The sequence below is a fragment of the Neopelma chrysocephalum genome, unplaced genomic scaffold (assembly GCF_003984885.1).
Source record: "Neopelma chrysocephalum unplaced genomic scaffold, ASM398488v2 Primary Assembly neopelma1_24, whole genome shotgun sequence".
NCBI lineage: Eukaryota > Metazoa > Chordata > Aves > Passeriformes > Pipridae > Neopelma > Neopelma chrysocephalum.
Genome location: NW_020897693.1, coordinates 1361853 through 1382759, shown reverse-complemented (window position 1 = coordinate 1382759; position 20907 = coordinate 1361853). Strand labels below are relative to the sequence as shown.

Below are 20907 nucleotides of genomic sequence, written 5' to 3'. Positions count from 1 at the left end.
CAATGAGATGCACATTAAAGTGAACTCTCTTTTCTCAGTCCTGAATTTCAGACCTTGGTATCATTTAATATCCCTTTGTTTCTTTAAGAACTAGTCAGGTGGAAAACGATCTGCTTTACTTTTTAAAGTTTTTATTTACAATTCATTGCCTCATGTATGTAATAGGTTGTACAGATGTCTTCATGTTCTCTCTGGCATAAGCCATCCCATTTCCCCCTTTTATTTACCTTAATGGAGATTTTTTTAGGTTTTTGATCATTCATACTTCACTGGATCCATATAGTGTTCATTAGAAGACTACATAATTGATGAACACAAGGGTATTATAATAATCTCCTTACTATTCTTCATTTTACCTCTGTGTTTAACATAATTTACATCTTAGTTATGAAAGGAACAAAAATCTTCACTGGGCCTTTGAAAATTACTTACTAACTTTTTTTTCCCCCTGAGCTGACATATCCAATGGGATGCATAAATGTGTAAGGAATTCAAGTTTTCTTCTCGAATGCACACTGCTTTGCCTTAATCCACGTTAGTTTGCCTGCTACAGTCATTTATCTACCATGATTCAGACACTACAAACTATGTTTGGACCCAGTGTTTCATTTTACATGTAGCCTGAAACACAACTCATGAATACACTGACACTCTGGGTCCTAGTACCCTGAAATGCCTTCTGCACCCACATTAGCTTTTAACCAAAATGCCAATTGATCATTTAATACTAATGTTATTCCCCATGTCACTCAGTTTTTGAACAAAGGCAATATTTTGTCTCTCATTTTGTGAATGCTCAACTCTGCGCAAAGTTTGGGGAAAATTTAAATAATATTAACCAGGTTATACCTTCAACCACTGTTTTAGTGACACAAAGTGTTCTGTCAGATCTTTGCAAAAAATTGTGTGGCTTGAATTCTACTGCACAATGCACTTGGTTTTTTGTTTGACTGTTTTAAACAATGTAAAATCAACCATCCCTAGAAATTTCTGAAGTTTTGCAAGGCTCAGTAGTAGGGTTTTTAACTTTTTCTTAAAGCAACGCTAATTTTCACTACCGAAGTATTTCATATTATCTTAACCTCTTCTCAGACTCAAAATATTCCTTTTGATCCTGTTGACTTCCGCTGCTTATGAGTTTATTTTAATACCCCAAGTGCAAGATCTCATCTTAATTTCTGGCTAAGACCATGTCCAAGATAAAGTTTCTTTAATATCCGGTGCTACAAAGACTGCTGTATGAGATAACCTCACCTCGTAAATCAACCTTGTCTTCCTGAATTACTTCCTTTTGAGCACAGGATCAACTGACTGTTTTGCTGGACTTGCTCGTTAAAAGGTATTTTCTTATGTATTTCTATACTCTCAGCCACTCATGACAGCTTGTTTATGTTTATGTGGTTCCTAATGTAGATTAATGTTAAACTCTAGTGACTAAAAATAGCAGATTTCCAAATTGTGTAGGAGCCGTCTGGATCATATAACCTTCATTCAGCCAGGGTGGCTCGCTACTTACTTTCTGAGAGATGTGCACACAAATTGAAATATGGCACTGACTAATGAAGTGGCATTGATGCCACTTGTAAAGATGTGGCCTCCTTGGTTATTGTGGCTTTAGTTCTTGTCAAATAGTTTTCTCACTCTTTCTTTAGGAAAACTCCACGTCACTTTTTTCTATCTTTTGCTTAGCAAGTACCTTTAACACTAGAAAAGCGGATAGAATTCAAAGTTATTTCATAATCAGCTTTGGTAGTTACCCCTTCAGTGAACAGAGGATTTAAAATAGATATGGAATGGGAAAAACTGAAAGGAGCATTCTGCTATGGAGCTCTTCATGTTATTTATATGAGTACTTTTTATTTATAGACAAGAGAGAAACAAACAAGTGAAACTCCACACAAACAAAACAGCACAAACTTTCAACCTCACAAACAACATTTCAGGTATGAAATAAAAACCATCGCATTTAAGCTAAATACAATGTAAAAAAATTGTGCAGGAGTTCAGTTAGAGTTGGTAGGTAGTTTATACAGACAAACACACAGCTGTACCATACATGCCACTGTGACATCTTTGTTCACCAGTCTAAATGTCTCACTGTGTATCCTATCTTGCCTCCATCCTTAGATCATCATGACTATAACATTCCTGGCAACATTTACAGAAAATAACTTTAAACTCCATAGGAAGATTCAGTGACATTTCAGCATGCCTTTATTTGGTTTGCCTCTATCAAAACACTAGGAAAAACAACATATACTCACATTCTTTAATCTTGGCAAGTGAAAGAATGGTCACCCTTAAGAAACTCCGTTCTCTAAATGTAAATATCCTTAAGTGCTGGAGCACAGGCAGGGCCAGTCAGGAATTATGTGATTCCCTGAGACTGGGCATACTCCATATGCATGCTTGAGTTATCCCAGGCTTTTCAACTCTCTGTTCAGAGTGGCAGAATTCTAAGCAGCCTCACATTTTGGAAAATTTGAAATTACTTTAAAACTGGTTTGCTATAGGTCGTTAATGTAGTACCTTTCATTCTCCTAGATGAAATGGAAAATGAACTCCTCTGAATGCAACAATTAATGCACTTTATACCAGGTAAGGAAATGCAGAAAATCAGAGTTCAACTCAGTATTTTAATTCAGAAAGCTTCCTGGTTTACTGCTAAAATTCAAATGAATCACAGGCTTGATTCTCCTATTTGTCTTCCATGTAGTTTCATATTAAATAGGATCTGTATCGCTCACCAGAAGGACAAGAACACACCCTGAAAAACAGAAGTGCGTAGGAGTAAATAATTACATTTTTTTGCATTAGTTTTAGCACCAGACAGGAAGAACTGGGATGTCCTTGCAGACTCATTAAAAAAAAAAAAAAAAGAAGAATGCTCAGGAAAGATGAGTGCAGTTTTGAACTCTTGGAAAAAGACTCATTTTTTTCTTGAGCAAGTCACAATCTTCCTGTGCCTCACTTTTTTCCAGGGATAAACAGGACACAGGGGAATCTTCTGTCATGATGTTTATATAATACTCAACACCATGGTTTCCTAGTGTACTACTGGAACACAATTAATCACCATAAATGTCCACTTTAGAGGAGTAGGAAAGAAAGGGGAAAAAAAGTGTTGAAACTACAACACTCCAAGTATCTCACTTCTGGCTTCCCCAGACAGACAGTGGATGCAGGAGGTTAAATGTAGCTGCACATTATATGGAGGAAGAAAGTAAAATAAGCAGTACAAAAAGGAAAACAACTTTTAAGTTACACATTTCTTACACCCTGACCATTAAAGCACATTTTTATTTCAAAGTTCCTTGCAATTAGCTGAATGGCTTCAAAGAAACATTCCTTTTGGGCAAATACATAACCTATTCAGAAAACAGCACTCCCGGTAGCCCACAAAAATAAGTTACTAAGCAGAAATAATGAAAGAAGCAGAAAGGCTTGCCAGTTTGAAAATCCACTCTCCTGAGCTTATATTCTACACATTTGTCCATCACACAACTTTCATCTCTCTTAGCAGTAGATACTGTGTCTGATCTCTCACTTTCCCTTGCACATTAGCTTCTGATCCCCCGCATTCCTCCTTGTCACCTCAGTCTTTTCGCTCTAAAACTGGCTGAGTTTAAAAAAAAAAAAAAATCCTGGTAATGCACAACTCAACCATCAGTGGTTAAAAAGAGATTTTCTTAAAACTGCTGGCTCCTTTAGATCAGAAACCAGCAAAAGACAACAAAAGCCCCACAGCAAAAACCAAACACTACATCTATGCTGGGTCAGGATGACTTTCCATAAAGCTGAAATACTCAAGAGTAACAATTTCGATATCTGACCAACAGTGGTTAGAATAAAGTTATAAACATATATTTTATCTGGCCTTTCAGTTAATCATTACACTGCTAGAGAACTTTTTTTTACCTGAATTTTTACTCAGTGAGCAAATAGGTTGTCCAAGTTCTTCCTCTCTCCTCCAAGACTACAAAGTGTAATTTTCTTTGAAGCACAATTTTCTTTTTCTCATGAAGATAGTCTTGAAAATGTGAATTTATGTAAACTAGTAGTAAGGTCTAGATGGGACATATTTCAGTGTCCTCGTTCCTAAGCCTTCTGTCAAATGAGTGAAGAGGTAGCTCACACAATCCTTTCTTCTAATACTGTAATGCAAAATACATCACAAACGGTATGTTTTGAATCATAGCTTACATTAACTTCTCCTCAAATCTCTGCTTTTACATCTTTAACTACAGGGAACAGTAACTATTAAGCTGGATTAGCAGGAAGCCCTAGGAAAAAATTTCCAAGCCTAGAAACGTTAATGACCACATTCAGATGCAAGTTTCATGCAGCTCAGATGATTTTTCCACTGAGCTCTACGTACAATCACACGTGGAATCTTTGAGACAATTTTCAAAAACTGCCTCTAATTTCTTATGTAAATGACGTATGTAATTACTCAAACTTATTCCTTCCAAATGCTTACAGACGCTGAGCTGTGATGTGCAGCACATTTAGGTACTGCATACACAGCTACAACAAAAAGATCTCTCCTGTCCAGAAACACAAGCTAAGCAGCCTTACAGCTGGTGAAAAAAGTAAGAGGGATTATGCAGCTATGATGGAGGTTTGAGGCTGAGTCTCCATTGCAAAGGAAAAACAGGGTCAACACATTTATTAAAGACAAAGAATAAAAAATACTTGCATCAATTTTCTCTCTTTATTTTTTTAAATTACAAGTAAAAAAGGAAGGCATTTAGGGCCAGTGTAACCCATAGTCTAAGAAAAACAGTGTTGTGAGACAACCAATACATCTTTTTAGTACAAAATTCATAACTGTTTGTAGTAAGCAGTAGTAAACTACTGGTAACATGAATATTATTTCATGAAAAAAAATTAGTCTCTGTAAGCATAGGGAAAAAAAGAGCACTCATTTTGTGAGGATATAAAGGCAACTTATTTTATAAAGATTACACTATTTTGATTTTTAAAAAGACTCTCAAATCAATTTCATTGCCTTGAAGCAGTGGACAAGACAATCTTGAATTTAAAGATCTCAAACTTGTTTAAATTTAAGTCTCAGAAATTGGTTAAACAACTGACTCTCTCATGTACTGAAAAACAGATCACATCATACAAACCACAAAAGAACCTTTGTGCCTCAGATTTTCAATCCCATGGGGTTATGGCCATCATGGTTTAACTGCCTTTCTTTGCTACATATTGTATCTGCAGCTATTTGCGTTTCTGTTTCTTTTCAATCCTTCCTCAAAACCTAATACAAACAGCTATGATGTGTGGATTTTGTTTTGCACAGGTGCAATCCAGTACTGCAGTTCTGGTAAACTGGTGTGGGTGTCGAGGACATGACATAATTTTTGGTGTTTTAAACTCACAGAACTGTTTATCTGTAGTCAGAGATGAAGAATTTAAAGTAGCATAGTTAAACTGTAAATATTCACTCATTTCAAATTAGTTTAAACTCTCACTTTCAAGAAATCTTCTAATTTTGTTGTTTTTCTGGAAAGGCAAGGGAAGTCAAAGATGAAATCGGTCAGTAAATCAGTTTGACTTGGACATTGAAAGGAAAACTTTGTCTTAGGTAAAACAATTTTAAACACTTATTTTTTGTAGAAGATCATTAAGTGTTTAGGAAACAAGTTCTCAGTGCTCTCAGCTTCATAAGGTTCTGCAGTACTGTCCTGTTTACAGAAGGAATCCATCAGTCCTACAAACAGGACTCAGAGTCTTCACTCTATCCCGCGCTCAGAGCCCCACTATCTGTGAGAAAGTATGCTTAGGATAGTGAGAGTATATTTTGGAACAGTAGCCCAAACAGCTCCAATGACCTCTGGCGAGGTTAAGCACTCAAAACTGAGGAAATTCCAAAGTTCAGGTTGCTCTGGCAACCCTGACTGAGGAATGAGTAGCCAACGCTGCACACGCACAAATCAACACGCGAGTTGCCATGATTTTCACATGCTCTTAAAACACAGATCAAAACTGCACCTGAACAGTCGTGCAAGGCCTTAACCTGAAGGCTACAGCACGTGTAAAGGCCCTACAAAACACAGTAACAAATGGTTGCAATGGTTATTCGACTGTGTGCACAGTTTGAGAGGCCGTGCCTTAAAATGTCTTTAACAAACCTAAAAGCTAGACCACAGACAGCTGACCTGAAAAGTTATGCATTAAATACATAGAGAGTGAACTGCTATGTTTTTAAAGTTTTAAAATATTTTTAACTTTTATATATCTGTTATTGTTGACATCTAAGGAATTAACTAATCAGCTTTTCTGAAGCCAAGTATCTGAAGATACATGTCAGCATCTAAAACAAGCTCTAAGAAGTGTTATAAAATAAAGAACTTCAAATTATAAGCCTTAAATATTTGTGTTAACTTTTTATATTTTCCCCTTTAATATCCTGGATTTTTATCTTTTCTTCCCCCTCACAATATTTTTGATATATAATTTTCTGTAACTGTTATGACAGGAAGTTATATATTTCTCTATCAAAGACCTCATTTCAAGTAATGTACTATTTAAGTTCCTTTTTCATCTCTCTATTGCCATAAGATCTAAGCATAAACACACTGTAACTAAGGGTTCAAAAAAGCCACAATATTGTAACTTCACAAATGCTCACCTTACTTAATGCATAGCAGTAACAAGATAAACAAGTGCTGTAGATACACTATTTTTTTGTTCAGAAAAAAAACCCTGAGTTATTGACTGAAAAAGAACAGAAAATGAAAGGGAAATACACTAATCATAACTGAAGCACAGCCTTTTAACACAATTACGATTTATTTGGAAAATACAAGAAAACAACTGCAGCTGTAGCTGCTCAATTATTCTGATCTACAATGAAAGAAATTGCTCATTATTTAAATTGTTCTGTTTCTCTCATCATTATTTTAACTACAGTCAGTTCAGTGCTCTAAAATGGAATTCTACACAGATTCCTATTAAAATTATTAAAAAGTTACACACCTTTACCATAGAAACAAAATTTTTAATTTGAAAATATCGCGAACCTTGACTGGGACATAAGTGATAAAGAAATAAAGCCATCTGGAAGTGTACAAATTGAAAAGAAAAAATAAAAGCTATTCTCCAGTCATCCTACCCAGGCTTTTACTGCCCATCAGCTGCATGTCACCCAGCATGCATTTCAAATAAGACCCACCAGCACCCCCACAACACACACCACAAAAAAATAGGATTAAGTGCTTTCTGTCTGGTCTGGACAATTTCAATCCCTTCTGAAGCAGAACAGAGGTGTCTATCTCCTTCAGTTAAAGTGCTGTGAGACTGAATGAAACCTGTGATGACCTATGACTATTTATGGTAAAGGATGAGGTCACTAGGAAATACTTTGATTTCCTATTATTGATATAGGAACTTATTTCACAAAACCTAAAATTCATCCAAAGAGGTTCAAATGAATGTCGATATTTTTTGTCCACTCCTGCATTTAGAATTCAGGTTCAAATCACTTAACTAGCAGTGATTTAGTAATCTAACACATCCACGGTCATAGTGTAGCTCTGGAACTCGAACTCTGTTGTTTTCTTAGTAAAATTATGATGGGGCAGACAATAAAAGAAAAAAAAAGAAGAAAAAAACCCCCCACAAACAGGTCGTCCTCCAAATTCTGGCAAGTGTATCCCATGAGGAAAACACATTAAACTTGAATTAAAAACTTGTTCATCTCTCAAGTACAATTACCTCTAAAGGCCCCTTTCTCAACAAGGGTGTGGGAAGTGGTTGGGTTTGTAGCACATAAGCCAAAGCCATGAACTGAACATTCTGCCACCTCAAGAGAAGGGAATTAAAACAAACATACTTCCTGGACAACTTTTTAATTATATTTACTTTGTAATCTTGCAGTCCTAATACTGAAATATTAGTAAGCACTCATGTGATAACACATTTAACTTTCTCATTATTTTCCAGTAAGCAATAATTGAAGGAGCTCTGGTTAAAAGGAAACAATAATTACACTGATTACTTGGTGAATTTGAAGAGACTCTGGAGCTGCAGCACACTCTAATATTGTGACAGGAGCTTTTCAATCTTACAGTCATGGTCATTATTCACAGAGGGAAAAAATGGATTCCCAAACTGTTGACAAAGAGAAGCAGTTTGACATATCCCAATGAATTAAACTAATTTTTATTTTAGTTTATTTTATATTACAAAGAAAAATAACCAAAATCTACAGCCCTACAAAGCAACAAATTTTAATAAATGGGTACAAGCTGAATAGAAAGAAGAGTAACGACTTGGTTAAACCTCAGAGGCAAGCAATGCCAAAGTCAGGCACCTCAAACAAAGAATGGGTAGATGGACCTGACATATGGGTGCTTTCTTTAGAGGAAGCCTCTGTTTGGAGTGCAAGTCATTCCAGCTAATGGGTAAGTCTTGTCCATTGACAATCACATTAGCCCCTTTTTGCTATTTTAGTCAAATAAGGCTAATCATTTAGCGTGCCTAATTTATATAGCCATGAGGGTGGGTTATCAGTACAGATGTACTGGAGCATAAAAGACTTGGGAACACTGACCTATCTGTCAAATTTGATCAAGCCCAGTGAAATTCAATTTGTTAATCTTGCTTCACAATCCTACCCTCATGCACTCTAAACACTAAAACATTTTGTATTGCACTGAGGAGCACAGTCTACAGTGAGACTTAGCTGGACTAATCAGACTCACGTATGAGTGATGTTAACAGTTGGAGCAAGGGATATGACTTTTAGAATTAGAAGGCTAAAAGTAGGACTGAAAATCTGTAAATATTTGTAATATATATTTGCATGCCCAGTTCTTACCTTAGAGTACAAGATCACAATGCAATTCTTTAATAGTAACTGCAGAAAATAAAAGAAATCAGGAATGTTTTCTCATTAAACGGGGAGGATGCTGGTTTTGAGTGTGTATATATACATACATACTCAAGTTTCAAAAATTAACCAGGGCCAGATATTCAGCTGTGGACTTCTCACTTCTCTAAAATAGGGATTAATACTAATTTTGTGCCTAAAGCCAAGGTTTCTGAGGTCAAGAGAAGAGCATAGCTCTCCTAGTACCCACTCAGGCCTCATTCCAAAGGAAACATTTTTTTTGTCATCTACCTAAGTTTACCTCAGTCATGAAGTTTAGCCTTGGTCTTTGAATCCAGAACTACCCAGAGATGTCCATGTTTCAGTGAACTGAAATAGCACAAGCTCTTAGCTGTTTTTGCTGTTTCCAGTCAACTCTAAGAGTGGCTACATTTGTACAGATTATTTTTCCAATATTTGCAAACTATGGTATACGTAAATCTGCAGTTAGAAGAATCTCAGTCCTGGTTTGTTTCATGACACTCACCCAGTTATCCTTCTGAAGCAGTTTTCTACTTTATTTGTTCTCTCAGCATACAGGACAAGAGAACATTCCTGTTTTCCAGTCCCTGCCCAAATTGCAGACAGAAGCTTATTGGATTGAATTAGAGAGAATCAAACTTGAATAATTATTATGGTCCTCAATTTGAGACAAATTGGGATAATAACTGTATCCAAGTATAGACTCCAGCAGATACATTTGGTCCTTAAATCATACCAGAATATTCAAGAAATAGTTCTGGAACACAAAGAACATCAGCTAGAGGAGAATGACCACAACAGACTTAACTCAACCTCTCTTAAAACATCTTATCTATTTCTAGTGATGAAAAATAATAAATAAATGAATAAGGTAAAACAACCTTCCCAACTAATTGAGCTTTTACTAAGTAAAGGAATAAAACAATATGATTCTTTATTGGTACAGGTAGACATAATTCTGAATCATATGGGAAGTATTCAATTAACATTGATGAGACTTGACAGATGCACTGTCTGGGAAACATCTTGGTTCTTCTCCCATTAGATATATTTATATAAGCCCATTTTCAGTGTTACACTGATTATCAGTGAACATTAGACTAAAAAAGTAGGTAATGGAAAGCCACAAAGTCAGCTCTCTTGAAGAGGTTACCAATCTGCTCATGACCTGCCCATGCACTGTGGAAACAAACTCCACGTACCACTGGCATGCCTTTTTGTTTTAGAGCTTGGTCACCAACACCACTACAGAACAGCTGTGAACAGGACCTGCATGCAGCTGATTCACACAGAACAGTTCTTCCAGCATTTGCTTTGCTTCTCTGTATCACTGTCTCCACTATCACGACAACTCAGTGAGGGAGTTAAAAGTGATGTTGTTTGGAAGCCTGGAACAAGTTTTATTTATCATAATTGAACCCTAAAATGTAATGGCACAAACACTCTAAAAAAGGTGTGTGGAAAAGAATATTAGAAACAAACAAACAACATAAAATCTGTCTTCTGACCTCAATTATTTTCCTAGCATGAAACCTAGAAAAAAATAGTGTATTTCTTAGGCAGTCATATATTGCCATTTAATCAGTTATGCCACATATTATGAGGCTATCTTTCCATAGCATGGAAACAACACCCAACACTAAACATCTATTGTCTTACTCACAAGTCTGACAGTTCCTGGAAAAAAATAAGTGTCTAATTTGAAAATTGATTTAAATATAACAACTCTTTTTTTTTTTCTTGAGTTTTCTGAAAAAAATTGAATCATCAGTGCATCCATGATATCACCAGTGTGTGCTGAGCTGGGTATAAATCATCACAGAAGAGAGACAGAGTTCCACACGTAGGCAGGTGATTTGTGGACACAGGTTCCATATCCTCATTAAACAGATATGGCCTTCTATGCTACTTTGGTTACTTTATAGCACTAGCCAGAATCATAATCCAATGTTTGCAGTGGCTAAAAAACATTATAGTTTCCTAGTTTGTGAGTTATGGTTTGGGACTTGTTTTACTTGTTCTCTCCTTAGACATTTAAGGGGAGTTCAATGCTTCCCTGTTTATATGTTTTGTGAGGGGTGAAAAAATAAAATCCCAATTGTTCTCTGTTGGTTAAAACCTTGTTTGAATAAGGTTTTGCATTCACAAACAGAAGGGAGAAGGAAATATATATCTAATTTTTTCCTATTTGTCTAGGGCTTGTTCCATCAGTGTGAAAAGTTATTTGTGTAGTTACATCTATCACATATTCACATTCACAAATAGCAGTCTGGTAAAGCTTACACATTTAGAATGAAGCGAAGACTCATATGTGGATGAGAAAAAAAAACCAAAACCCTGGAGATTCTTTAAACTAAAAATCCTGGATAACGACTTCCAGCCTAATCACAGCTAGCCAGGTGGTGAGGTTTGAAGCTCCACATTAGTCTCTGGATAGAAAGCTTCAGTAGAAGAGCAGGAAGAAGATGAGGAAGAAGCAGAACTGCAGCAACAAGAGGCTGATGTCATCATCTTCATCATTAGGGAAGAAGGCACAGCATGGGTGTCACTATTTAGATTTCTAAAGCTTTACTGAATTCTTTCCCATTGTGCACAGGTGAGAACATGGCCCTACCCAGACACTCCTTTTAGGAGCTCACACTGAATGTGTGTGAGCACAAACCCCAAGGCTACCGAGGCCTAACCACAGAAATTAACTTCTCTTTTTGAATGCTGTAATGCTGAGAGAAGATCTTTTAATTGCCTTACCATGAGAGCACCAAAAGACAGCAAATCCTGTCTTGCATCATATGCCTTTCTAGTGGACAGCTGTGTAAAATACAATTCTTAGCTCCATTTCTGGATATAAATGTCGACAGAAAGATACACATTTTAACTCATTAGGCTGTGAAGATAATTGTTACGCAAACTATTTTGAATATATACATCATAAAGAAAATTATGTATATTTTTATATAAACACACATATTTTTATATACCCCATATGGGCTTGTGTGTGTAAAATACAGATATATACTACCCAGCTAACCAGAAGACTCAGTGAAAACTGCTTTCAAAGACACACTGAAATAAAAAACTAACATATACAATATGGAATGTTACCACATGGCTGAGGATGTGTTTAAGTTACCATATAGCATTAAAGCAAAATAAATCTCTCTTACTTCAATATTCACGTGTCTGAGGGGGAATTGCAGGCTTTCTTCCTTTATTTTACTTTCAATTTTCTTCACTTAACTATTGAACCAGAGTGTCAATAGTGAAATCTGTGTGTCAGAGAACTCGATAAATTCAGAATAATTATTAAAAAGTAAAAAAAGAGAAACATACTTAATCTCAAAATAATATGCTGTAAAATAAAGCATTATTATACCTGCAATGATGTCATCCATCTGCTCCAAAGCTGCCTCCAGCATATGACTCGCGTCAGAAGCCATCATCTGGGATTTCTTCAGATCTCTGCTCTTTCTACTGAAAAGACAGATGAAACCATGTGTATTACACTAAATAACCTGACAGAAAAATATGTCACTGTTACACTATAAATCAAGCCACAGAAACAGAAGTCCATGCTAGCAAAAATACAGCCCAGTAAGAAGAAAACTAACAAAAAAACTGTTTCTATTCTTGATAGATGACTTGGGATTTCTGAGGTTTTAATTCATCATTGATTCATTTTTTGAAGAGACTTTACTAAAACAAGGAAAACAAAACCAAACAACCTCAAATACTGGAAGCTTGAGATGCCCCTACTCCTCATCCTTAACAATGGCTTCCTAGATTCAAATTCAGTGCATCTCAACCTTTTGCTCTGTGGGAAAAAAAGTGGATTGACTAGGTTTCAATAAAGGAATGGAGACATGGGGAAAAACACACCTAACCATAAACAAAACTCTCCTTTTTGATTGCTGCCTCAAGAGTAAAGACAATTCTGAAAGTTTTTACTCCTCCTTTCTGTATCCCTATTCAGTCTTTCCACCACTTCTTTCATGACACTGAAAATACAATTCTTTCCGTTCAAATAACAAAAATGCCCCAGGTGTGAATTGTCTGAAGTTACTGCTGCCTCTTTAAAACAGCATTAAATACATTCATGTTACCGTCTGCGATCTCCAATCAACCACAACCACAGTAAGAGAAAGATTCCAGGCAAACCTTCAAACTAGGCTTGAAAACCATTCCACAGATTCTGCAGATTCCTCTCCTGAAGCAATTTGGCATCATATTAAAAGCTGCATCCTGCAATCCTCTGAAGAATCCTTAGGGTTCTCCCTCAAGAAGAACAAAGATTGGTTTGATGAAAACAATCAAGAAATCCAGGAATTGTTGAGGAAGAAGAGAACTGCCCACCAAGCACATCTTGCACTGCCATCCTGTCCCGCAAGAAAAGCAGCCTTTCGTCTTGCATGCAGCAAACTCCAACAGAAACTCCGTGACATCCAGAACAAGTGGTGGACCGATTTAGCTGCAAAAACTCAACTTTGTGCAGATACAGGGGATCACAAAGGATTCTATGAGGCCCTGAAAACAGCATACGGACCTACATACCAAGTCCATAGCCCACTACTTAGTGCAGATGGTCAAACGCTTCTGACAGATAAAACCTCCATTCTGAATAGATGGTCTGAACACTTTCAAACTCTTTTCAGTACCAACCGTGCAGTCCAAGACTCAGCAATTCAGTCCATCACACAACAACCAGTGAAGTATGAATTGGATACTGCTCCCACTTTAGGAGAAACCCTCAAGGCCATACAGCAGGTGAAAATCGGCAAGGCAGCTGGGGTGGATGGAATCCCACCTGAAGTCTGGAAACATGGGGGCCTTGCACTCCATGCTAAATTTCATGAGCTTGTGGTGCGCTGTTGGGAACTAGGCGAACTACCTTCAGACCTTCGAGATGCAGTCATCATCACCTTGTATAAGAAGAAAGGTACTAAATCAGACTGCTCAAATTACCGTGGTATTACTCTGCTCTCCATTGCTGGCAAAATCTTAGCAAGAATACTCCTGAACAGACTAATACCCGCTATAGCAGAAGAAATTCTACCTGAAAGTCAGTGTGGCTTCAGAGCCAACAGGAGCACCACAGACATGATATTTGTTCTCAGACAACTGCAAGAGAAGTGTAGGGAACAGAACAAAGGTCTCTATGTAACCTTTGTCGACCTCACCAAGGCTTTCGATACTGTGAGCAGAAAAGGTCTTTGGCAGATTTTGGAACGTTTAGGTTGTCCCCCCAAGTTCCTTAAAATGATCATCTCACTTCATGAGGATCAGCACGGCCAAGTCAGATATGGCAACACACTTTCTGAGCCCTTTCTAATAAAGAATGGTGTGAAACAAGGCTGCGTTCTCGCTCCTACCCTTTTCACAGTCTTTTTCAGTATGATGCTCCAAAGGGCCTCGGCAGACCTCGATGATCAGGACGGTATCTACATTCGATATCGTACTGATGGAAGCCTATTCAACCTAAGGCGACTGAAGGCCCATACTAAGACCCTAAACCATCTTGTCCGGGAGCTGCTCTATGCTGATGACGCCGCCCTTGTTGCCCACACAGAAGCAGCTCTGCAGCGTTTAACATCCTGCTTTGCAGATGCTGCTGAGCTCTTTGGGCTGGAAGTCAGCTTAAAGAAGACAGAAGTTCTCCATCAGCCTGCACCTCAGGAAGTCCCCCACCATCCCCACATCACCATCGGCCAGTCAGAACTCAATTCAGTCCAACAGTTTAATTACCTAGGCAGCCTCATCTCCTCAGATGGTAAGATTGATGGGGAGATAGACAATAGGTTAGCGAAGGCATATAGTGCTTTTGGAAAACTCCATAAACGAGTATGGCGTAATAAACACTTGAAGAAAAGCACCAAGATCAGTGTTTACAGAGCCATAGTGCTGTCTACTCTTTTATATGGTTCCGAATCATGGGTCATCTACCGCCACCACCTGCGTCTCCTAGAACGCTTCCATCAACGCTGCCTCCGTACAATCCTTAACATCCATTGGTCAGACTATGTGACCAATACATCTGTTCTCGAACAGGCAGCAATTACGAGTATTGAGGCCATGTTACTGAGAACGCAACTGCGATGGGCAGGGCACGTCTCTAGGATGAAGGACCACCGCCTCCCTAAGATCCTGCTCTATGGTGAACTTGCCACTGGCTGCCGCAAGAGAGGAGCTCCAAAGAAAAGATACAAGGACTCCCTGAAGCAACAACTCAGCCTCGGGCATATTGATCACCATAACTGGTCCACTCTGGCCTCTAATCGGGAGGCCTGGAGACAGACCATTTATAACGCTGCTGATGCTTTTGAGAAAGCACGCAGGATCACTCTTGAGGAGAAAAGACAACGCAGAAAGAATCGAACCTTGCAGAATATACTATCTAAGGAGTCTTTCTGCTGTGTCTTTTGCAACCGGACATGCCTTTCTCGTATTGGCCTTTTTAGCCACCAACGCGCTTGCATGAAAAATGGGTAGAGCCCTTCCCAAATCTTCGTTCGCGAAGCCTAGCCATGATGTTACCGTCTGACATTAAGGACAACAAACAAAATCTTCCAAAATGAGTCTCTATTTGTGAGTTGGTGTTGCCGGACTCTTAGTCAAGCAGCAGTCACTGTTGTCAACATATGACATTTCAAAGGGGAAAATAATTTATGCAGCCCATTTCACTGCCAGTGAGAAAATTCCCTCTGAAATAAGGCCCTTTTGCACATCACTTCATCGCTGAAACATGAGACCAGTGCCCACACAGTGAGGAACATACTTATGCATGACTTTCACAGTGCTCTAACACACAACTCAAAATACTGACAAAGCCTACAAAGGGTCACAGTATTTTCATTTCTCTTCCATGAAGGGTGCAATTCAGTCTTTTGACATTCAGTCTTCTGACACAGCAAGTTTTAAGATCTGTATTTAAAAACTGTTCCATTTTGACAGCTTTCTAAGCCTCACAAAAGACATCTGTCTGACAATGGATAGACATATCCTTCAAATGACACAGGTTGTAGGTAAGTGCATAGGCAATGGCCCTATGTTTGTGGGGCCTATTTGTCCAATGCTACTGAAATGCCACTAATCTGTATTTATTGTGTGATTACTTACGCTAAGAAATCAAATATTTTGAATTTAAATAAATATTACAATAGTCTTTAATGGCAATTCACATAGATTTGCACTGTGTTCATCCAGTGACAGTTCAGGCACTGGCCACCAAGGCCAATTACATGACTGGTAGCTAAACCTCTCACATTTATTCTCTCAGTTGCAGCCTGACTAAACACTGGAATGTAGAATCAGCACCCAGGATAAAGTTAGCTTTAAAATAAAATCTTAATAGTTTTTTCTTTCAGTGGGACTGTCAGGGAAAAAAAAAATCTCTAAAAGTACACTTATGGCTGACTCCAAATTACTGCATCACAACTGATGTTCAGTCTCAGTATGAAGCCTGATTCAATGAAAATTTGTACTATCAAGTCAAAATTATGTTCTTCTCTTGCAAACTAAGAATCCTGAGACACAGACTTTTCTCCATAGCACTGGTGAATTATACACAAAGAAAGCTAATTTATTAGTAACCTCTGTATTATCAGTGTCCTATGTCCATGCCAGTCAATGTATATAACCCCACTATCTAGAGAGACAGATGCAGGAATGAGTCAGAAACTACAATGTTCTAATTTGAACTCTGCCATTTATAGCTTGTCATAATGGGTGAGCCATTATCTAACTTCAGATCACATTGATCTGAAGAGCAATATGAGAATGTGTTATCTTTAGTGTCACCCAAGGCAAAGATTAATGTAAATGAATGGTTGGTTCTGGACTCTCCATTTTTTTGTCAAAATAATCTTTTAAGTATGAACAATGCTAAATGTAACTGAACTTAACCAAAATACATGTCACACAAATATTTCATTTAATGGTACCGGAAATAACAAAAATTGTGCTCAGAATAATCTGGAAAGTCAGTTGATATAAACTTAAAATTTCAGAACCCCTGCACACGTGAACTCTACAGACACTCCCTCTGATTCTTTCTCCAGTTTGTTGGTTCGGGGAGATTTCCATCTTTTGTTGCCACATTTACATGCCACTAAAGACTTGAGAGATCCCTGACTCTCCACTGCAGAGAGCCTCCTTGCTTGCAGTATTTCCTCTAGTTCAAAGCAGCCACAACATCAGTAATAATCACCTTAGTGAAAGGAAATCCACCCACAGGAGCAGATGCCAGAGAGGCACCAAGGATACCCTGTGCCTCTGGCGGATGTGGCCACCAGCCACTCCCCCAGAAATGTATGGCCACCAGCTGTGCTGGTAAATCAGGACAGCAGACTGGCTCAAAATCAGGAGGAGGAAAAAGAGTGAAAAATACTAAAAATAGCATAGAGTTTCTATTTCTAGATTGCAGTCCATGCCCTTCTTTGTGCTGTAGGCTACTTCTCCACGGGCTTAAAGCAGCTAAAGCATGGCTGTTGTCACAACAAGAAATGCAGAACTACCATTTTTGTGAACATCTAATATTTTTATATCTACTATTTGACCACCTGTAGCGACAAAGGTACAGAAAATGCTGATACAAACTTGAAAATTTACTTATAGAAAAACCTTCCATCAAGACCTTGGCAAAATCCAGGAAATTTTGCTGAAAACCACCACCAGAAGTAAGTCTTCTATCTCCTCCCAGCCTCCACACTCAGCCTGTTTTCTCACCTGTACCCACAGTGTATTTGCTGCTTAACTGCACTAAGCTAGAGTAAAACCTGCTTACCAAACGATTTATTAATAAAAGCAATGTTCTTTGCTCCACAGCGATAATGTAATATTACTTGCTTGACATCTTTTTCTAGACAGACCTGTTGCTTGTGCTTCGGGCAAGTCTTACTTTCCCAGACACTCCCTTCTTACAGCTGGACTGTTCTGAGCAATATTGTGAAAACAGCTCATTAGATCTCCTGTCTTTTCAGTTACCATTTCTCATCTAGTTCTATACAAATACCTGCAATTGTGGATTCTTTTTCTAATACTATTAAATAATAAGACACCTCTATCAATCCCTCAAACAGGATTCATCTATTTGCTGGTATATTAATCACAGTTCCTTTTACAGTTTTCATTCCTGAATGACATCAACAGATGCAGAACGTGAAGACTTACTTAACTATGTAAAAATATACATATATTTGGGAAAAAAAGGTTTTTTCAGCTTTGATAAGGACTGAACAAAAACTATCCCTAATATTATAGTACAAGCTTTAATATTAGCAAGTTCTAACCTTCAGGACTTATTAGATTAATTTATATGACAGCAAAATACAAGAACCAATCTACTCACCTTTTGAGGTCCCTAAGAAGAAAAGAATTTACTTTTTTGCCTGATCAGTAAAAATTCCTCGCTATTAATAGCCAAAGTTTTACTATTAAGCAGACATAAGTCTAAATTATTACCGACCCTTCTAAGCCACACGCTCATACTAATTTAGAGCCCAGCCCACAGAGATACTGCAACCCTGTTTGTTATAATTACCTAAGTAATGAGATCTTCCAGGAAGTGCAGACAGAGCAAACTGGTCTGAATCTCTTAAACTTATTTTGCTAAGCTAGTTTTACCCTATAAGTCCCAGTCTGAGATTTGCATTTCAAATAAAATGAAAAAGCTCTGGCAGAACTATTGTGCTTAGAGTCAATATCCCTTGCAAATATCTTAACCTACATTCTGTATGTAAAACTACAGCTTACTGTGTCCAAAAAGAACATAATATTTAACAGACGTATTCACTATGAACAAGATGTTCTTCAGAATTATGAAAAGCTTTAATTAAATTTGAATCTTTCATGGTTGGCTTGAACCAGCAGCTATCCAGAGGTAAGAATGTTAACATTCAGGCAACTCAGATGTTTTCCCAAGGTTGCTTCTAAAAATGAGGTTGCCAATACTATCAGTTATGGAGAGGGGTGTGGTTTTTGACAAGAACTCCAGAAATCCAGATCTTTGGATCTTGTCTGTGGCCTACAAATTCCTCTGACGTTTAGCAGACACAGCTAACAATTAACTACCACCACCATTTTTTTCCCTAGGATGAATAAATATATGTTTGTAAACTGTTTAAATACTCAAATTCAAGTATTACGCTGCTTTGTACTTAATGGTATAATGAAATAACGAGTGCCTTGGGTAAGCTTCAGAAGTCCTCCACACTCTTCTTCAGCTGCAAGACGACTCCTGCCCTGGAATGAAGAAATGTGCACAATTTCCACCTTCGCTATTTCCCACCTTGCTTCTCCCCCAGCCACATGCTCTGTGGTATCCAGACACCCCACAGGAGCACAACTGCTGATTCATGTCTCCCACTGGCTCCGCAGGACTCATGACACCATCAACTACAAAAGTTATAAATGCATATTTGCATCCTGGCCTTTTAGAACCTGCCATAACTCTCTAATTAAGATAATCCTTAGTCCTAAATAACCATACACAGCTGCTGGGAGCAGAAGAATTCCTGATGATCACTAGAATGACCGCCTAAGGAACACTAATTATAAAGGATGCTCCAGGGCTACCCAGCCAGAAATCCTATTTATCTGACAGGCTGAGAGAGTTGGAGCTGTTCAGCCTGGAGAAGAAAAGGCTTCAGGGAGACCTTCCAGCAGCCTTCCAGTACCTAAAGGGGCTACAAAAGAGCTGGAGAGGGACTTTTTGCAAAGGCATGTAATGACAGGACAAGGGGTAATGGCCTTAATCTGAAGAAGAGTAGGTTTAAGTTAGATATTAGGAAGAAATTCTTTAATTGTGAGGGTGGTGTGGCACTGGAACAGGTTGCCCAGAGATGCTGTGGATGCCCCATCCCTGGGAGTGTTCAAGGCCAAGCTGAATGGGACTTGGTCTAATGGAAGGTGTCTCTGCCCACAGCGGGGGGGTTGGAATTAGATGATCTTTAACATCCCTTCCGATCCCAATCATTCTATAATTCTCTGATTATGGCTCAAATTCATTTTATTTCCTAATACAGGCACTACTTGTTCTATTTCCCTTTCATATGCTTCATTGGAATAGGCAGAAGGGTAAAAAATTCTTTCATTGATTACCCATTATGTAATAAATAAAAACAAGACTGTTTATTTTCAGCAAGAAAGTATGAAGTGTCCACACTAAGGCAGAGGGGAAAGTTTTATAGAGAAATACAGATTAGCCAAAGTTGAACAAAGACCTGATACTGAACTATTTCAGGTAGAACTGCTAAACTCTCTGGTCAGTATATTGCTGGGAGTCCTTATATGAGGGGACATCCTTAGGTGAAGCACAGTACAATATCTCCATGATAAAAACCAGCTAACTTAATAAGCTAAACTGGCTCATACAGGCAGGTGGGTATTACCCTGGCACTGTAAAACCACCACCTTTGTGTGCTACTGATAAAAGTTAGAGTGACAAGCACTAAGAACTACGATGCTTTTAAACATATTATGCTAAATAATTCGATTTAAGATACAAAGGGAACTGAATGTCGTTAAATTTACTGTACTATGAAGTACCAAAGGCAAAGCTGAACATTTCTTTCCAAAAACAAACCCATTAAGTTTGCTAATACAAGTCTGAAATTTGGGAGAAGGAAAAGAGAAAGCACCCTTTAAAAAATGCTATATCTGACCGATACTTTATGATGCTTTTAAGAACACAAATCACCTCACAGCAGCTCCTCCACAGGACTTGTGGATATTGAGTTACAGTTACTATTGGTACCATAACCAAATTTCATTACTCATGTTTGTACAAAGTCTCATCCTTACATATAAAAGCTGATGCTGACAGAATGGCATGTGCAAAGTGAGCTTCCTTCAGCTCCTCTCTATAACACTTCTAGCAACTGAAAACCCTTCATTCCTTTACTGTTGTTTTAAGCATTTTTTCATAAAAGCTTAATAAAGTCCTTCTTAATTTAATTTTAAATTATCAGATATTTTAAGTTTTCGGTGTTACACATGATATAAAGGAAAATGTTACAGCTTCCAACTTTGCAAATCTTCATTCATTATTT

The 20907-nt window shown here is 37.9% G+C and overlaps 1 protein-coding gene and 1 long non-coding RNA gene across 2 annotated transcripts in view; one reads left to right on the top strand and one right to left on the bottom strand.

Annotated features, from left to right (window-relative positions):
* The window catches only part of PPFIBP2 (PPFIA binding protein 2), an 86307-nt gene extending 68069 nt beyond the window's left edge, over nt 1–18238 (bottom strand). The window contains exons 1-2 of the mRNA XM_027699441.1: nt 18207–18238; nt 12240–12334 (exon numbers count right to left, since the gene is read on the bottom strand). Coding sequence (XP_027555242.1) covers nt 12240–12306 — 67 coding nt within the window. The 5' untranslated portion in view covers nt 12307–12334; nt 18207–18238. The remainder of the gene's footprint in view (nt 1–12239; nt 12335–18206) is intronic.
* On the top strand, nt 1299–17509 carry LOC113975451. The gene is made up of 3 exons (XR_003536828.1): nt 1299–1339; nt 15812–15882; nt 17474–17509. It is a non-coding gene; the product is annotated as an uncharacterized LOC113975451 (long non-coding RNA).
* Nucleotides 18239–20907: the final 2669 nt, after the last annotated feature.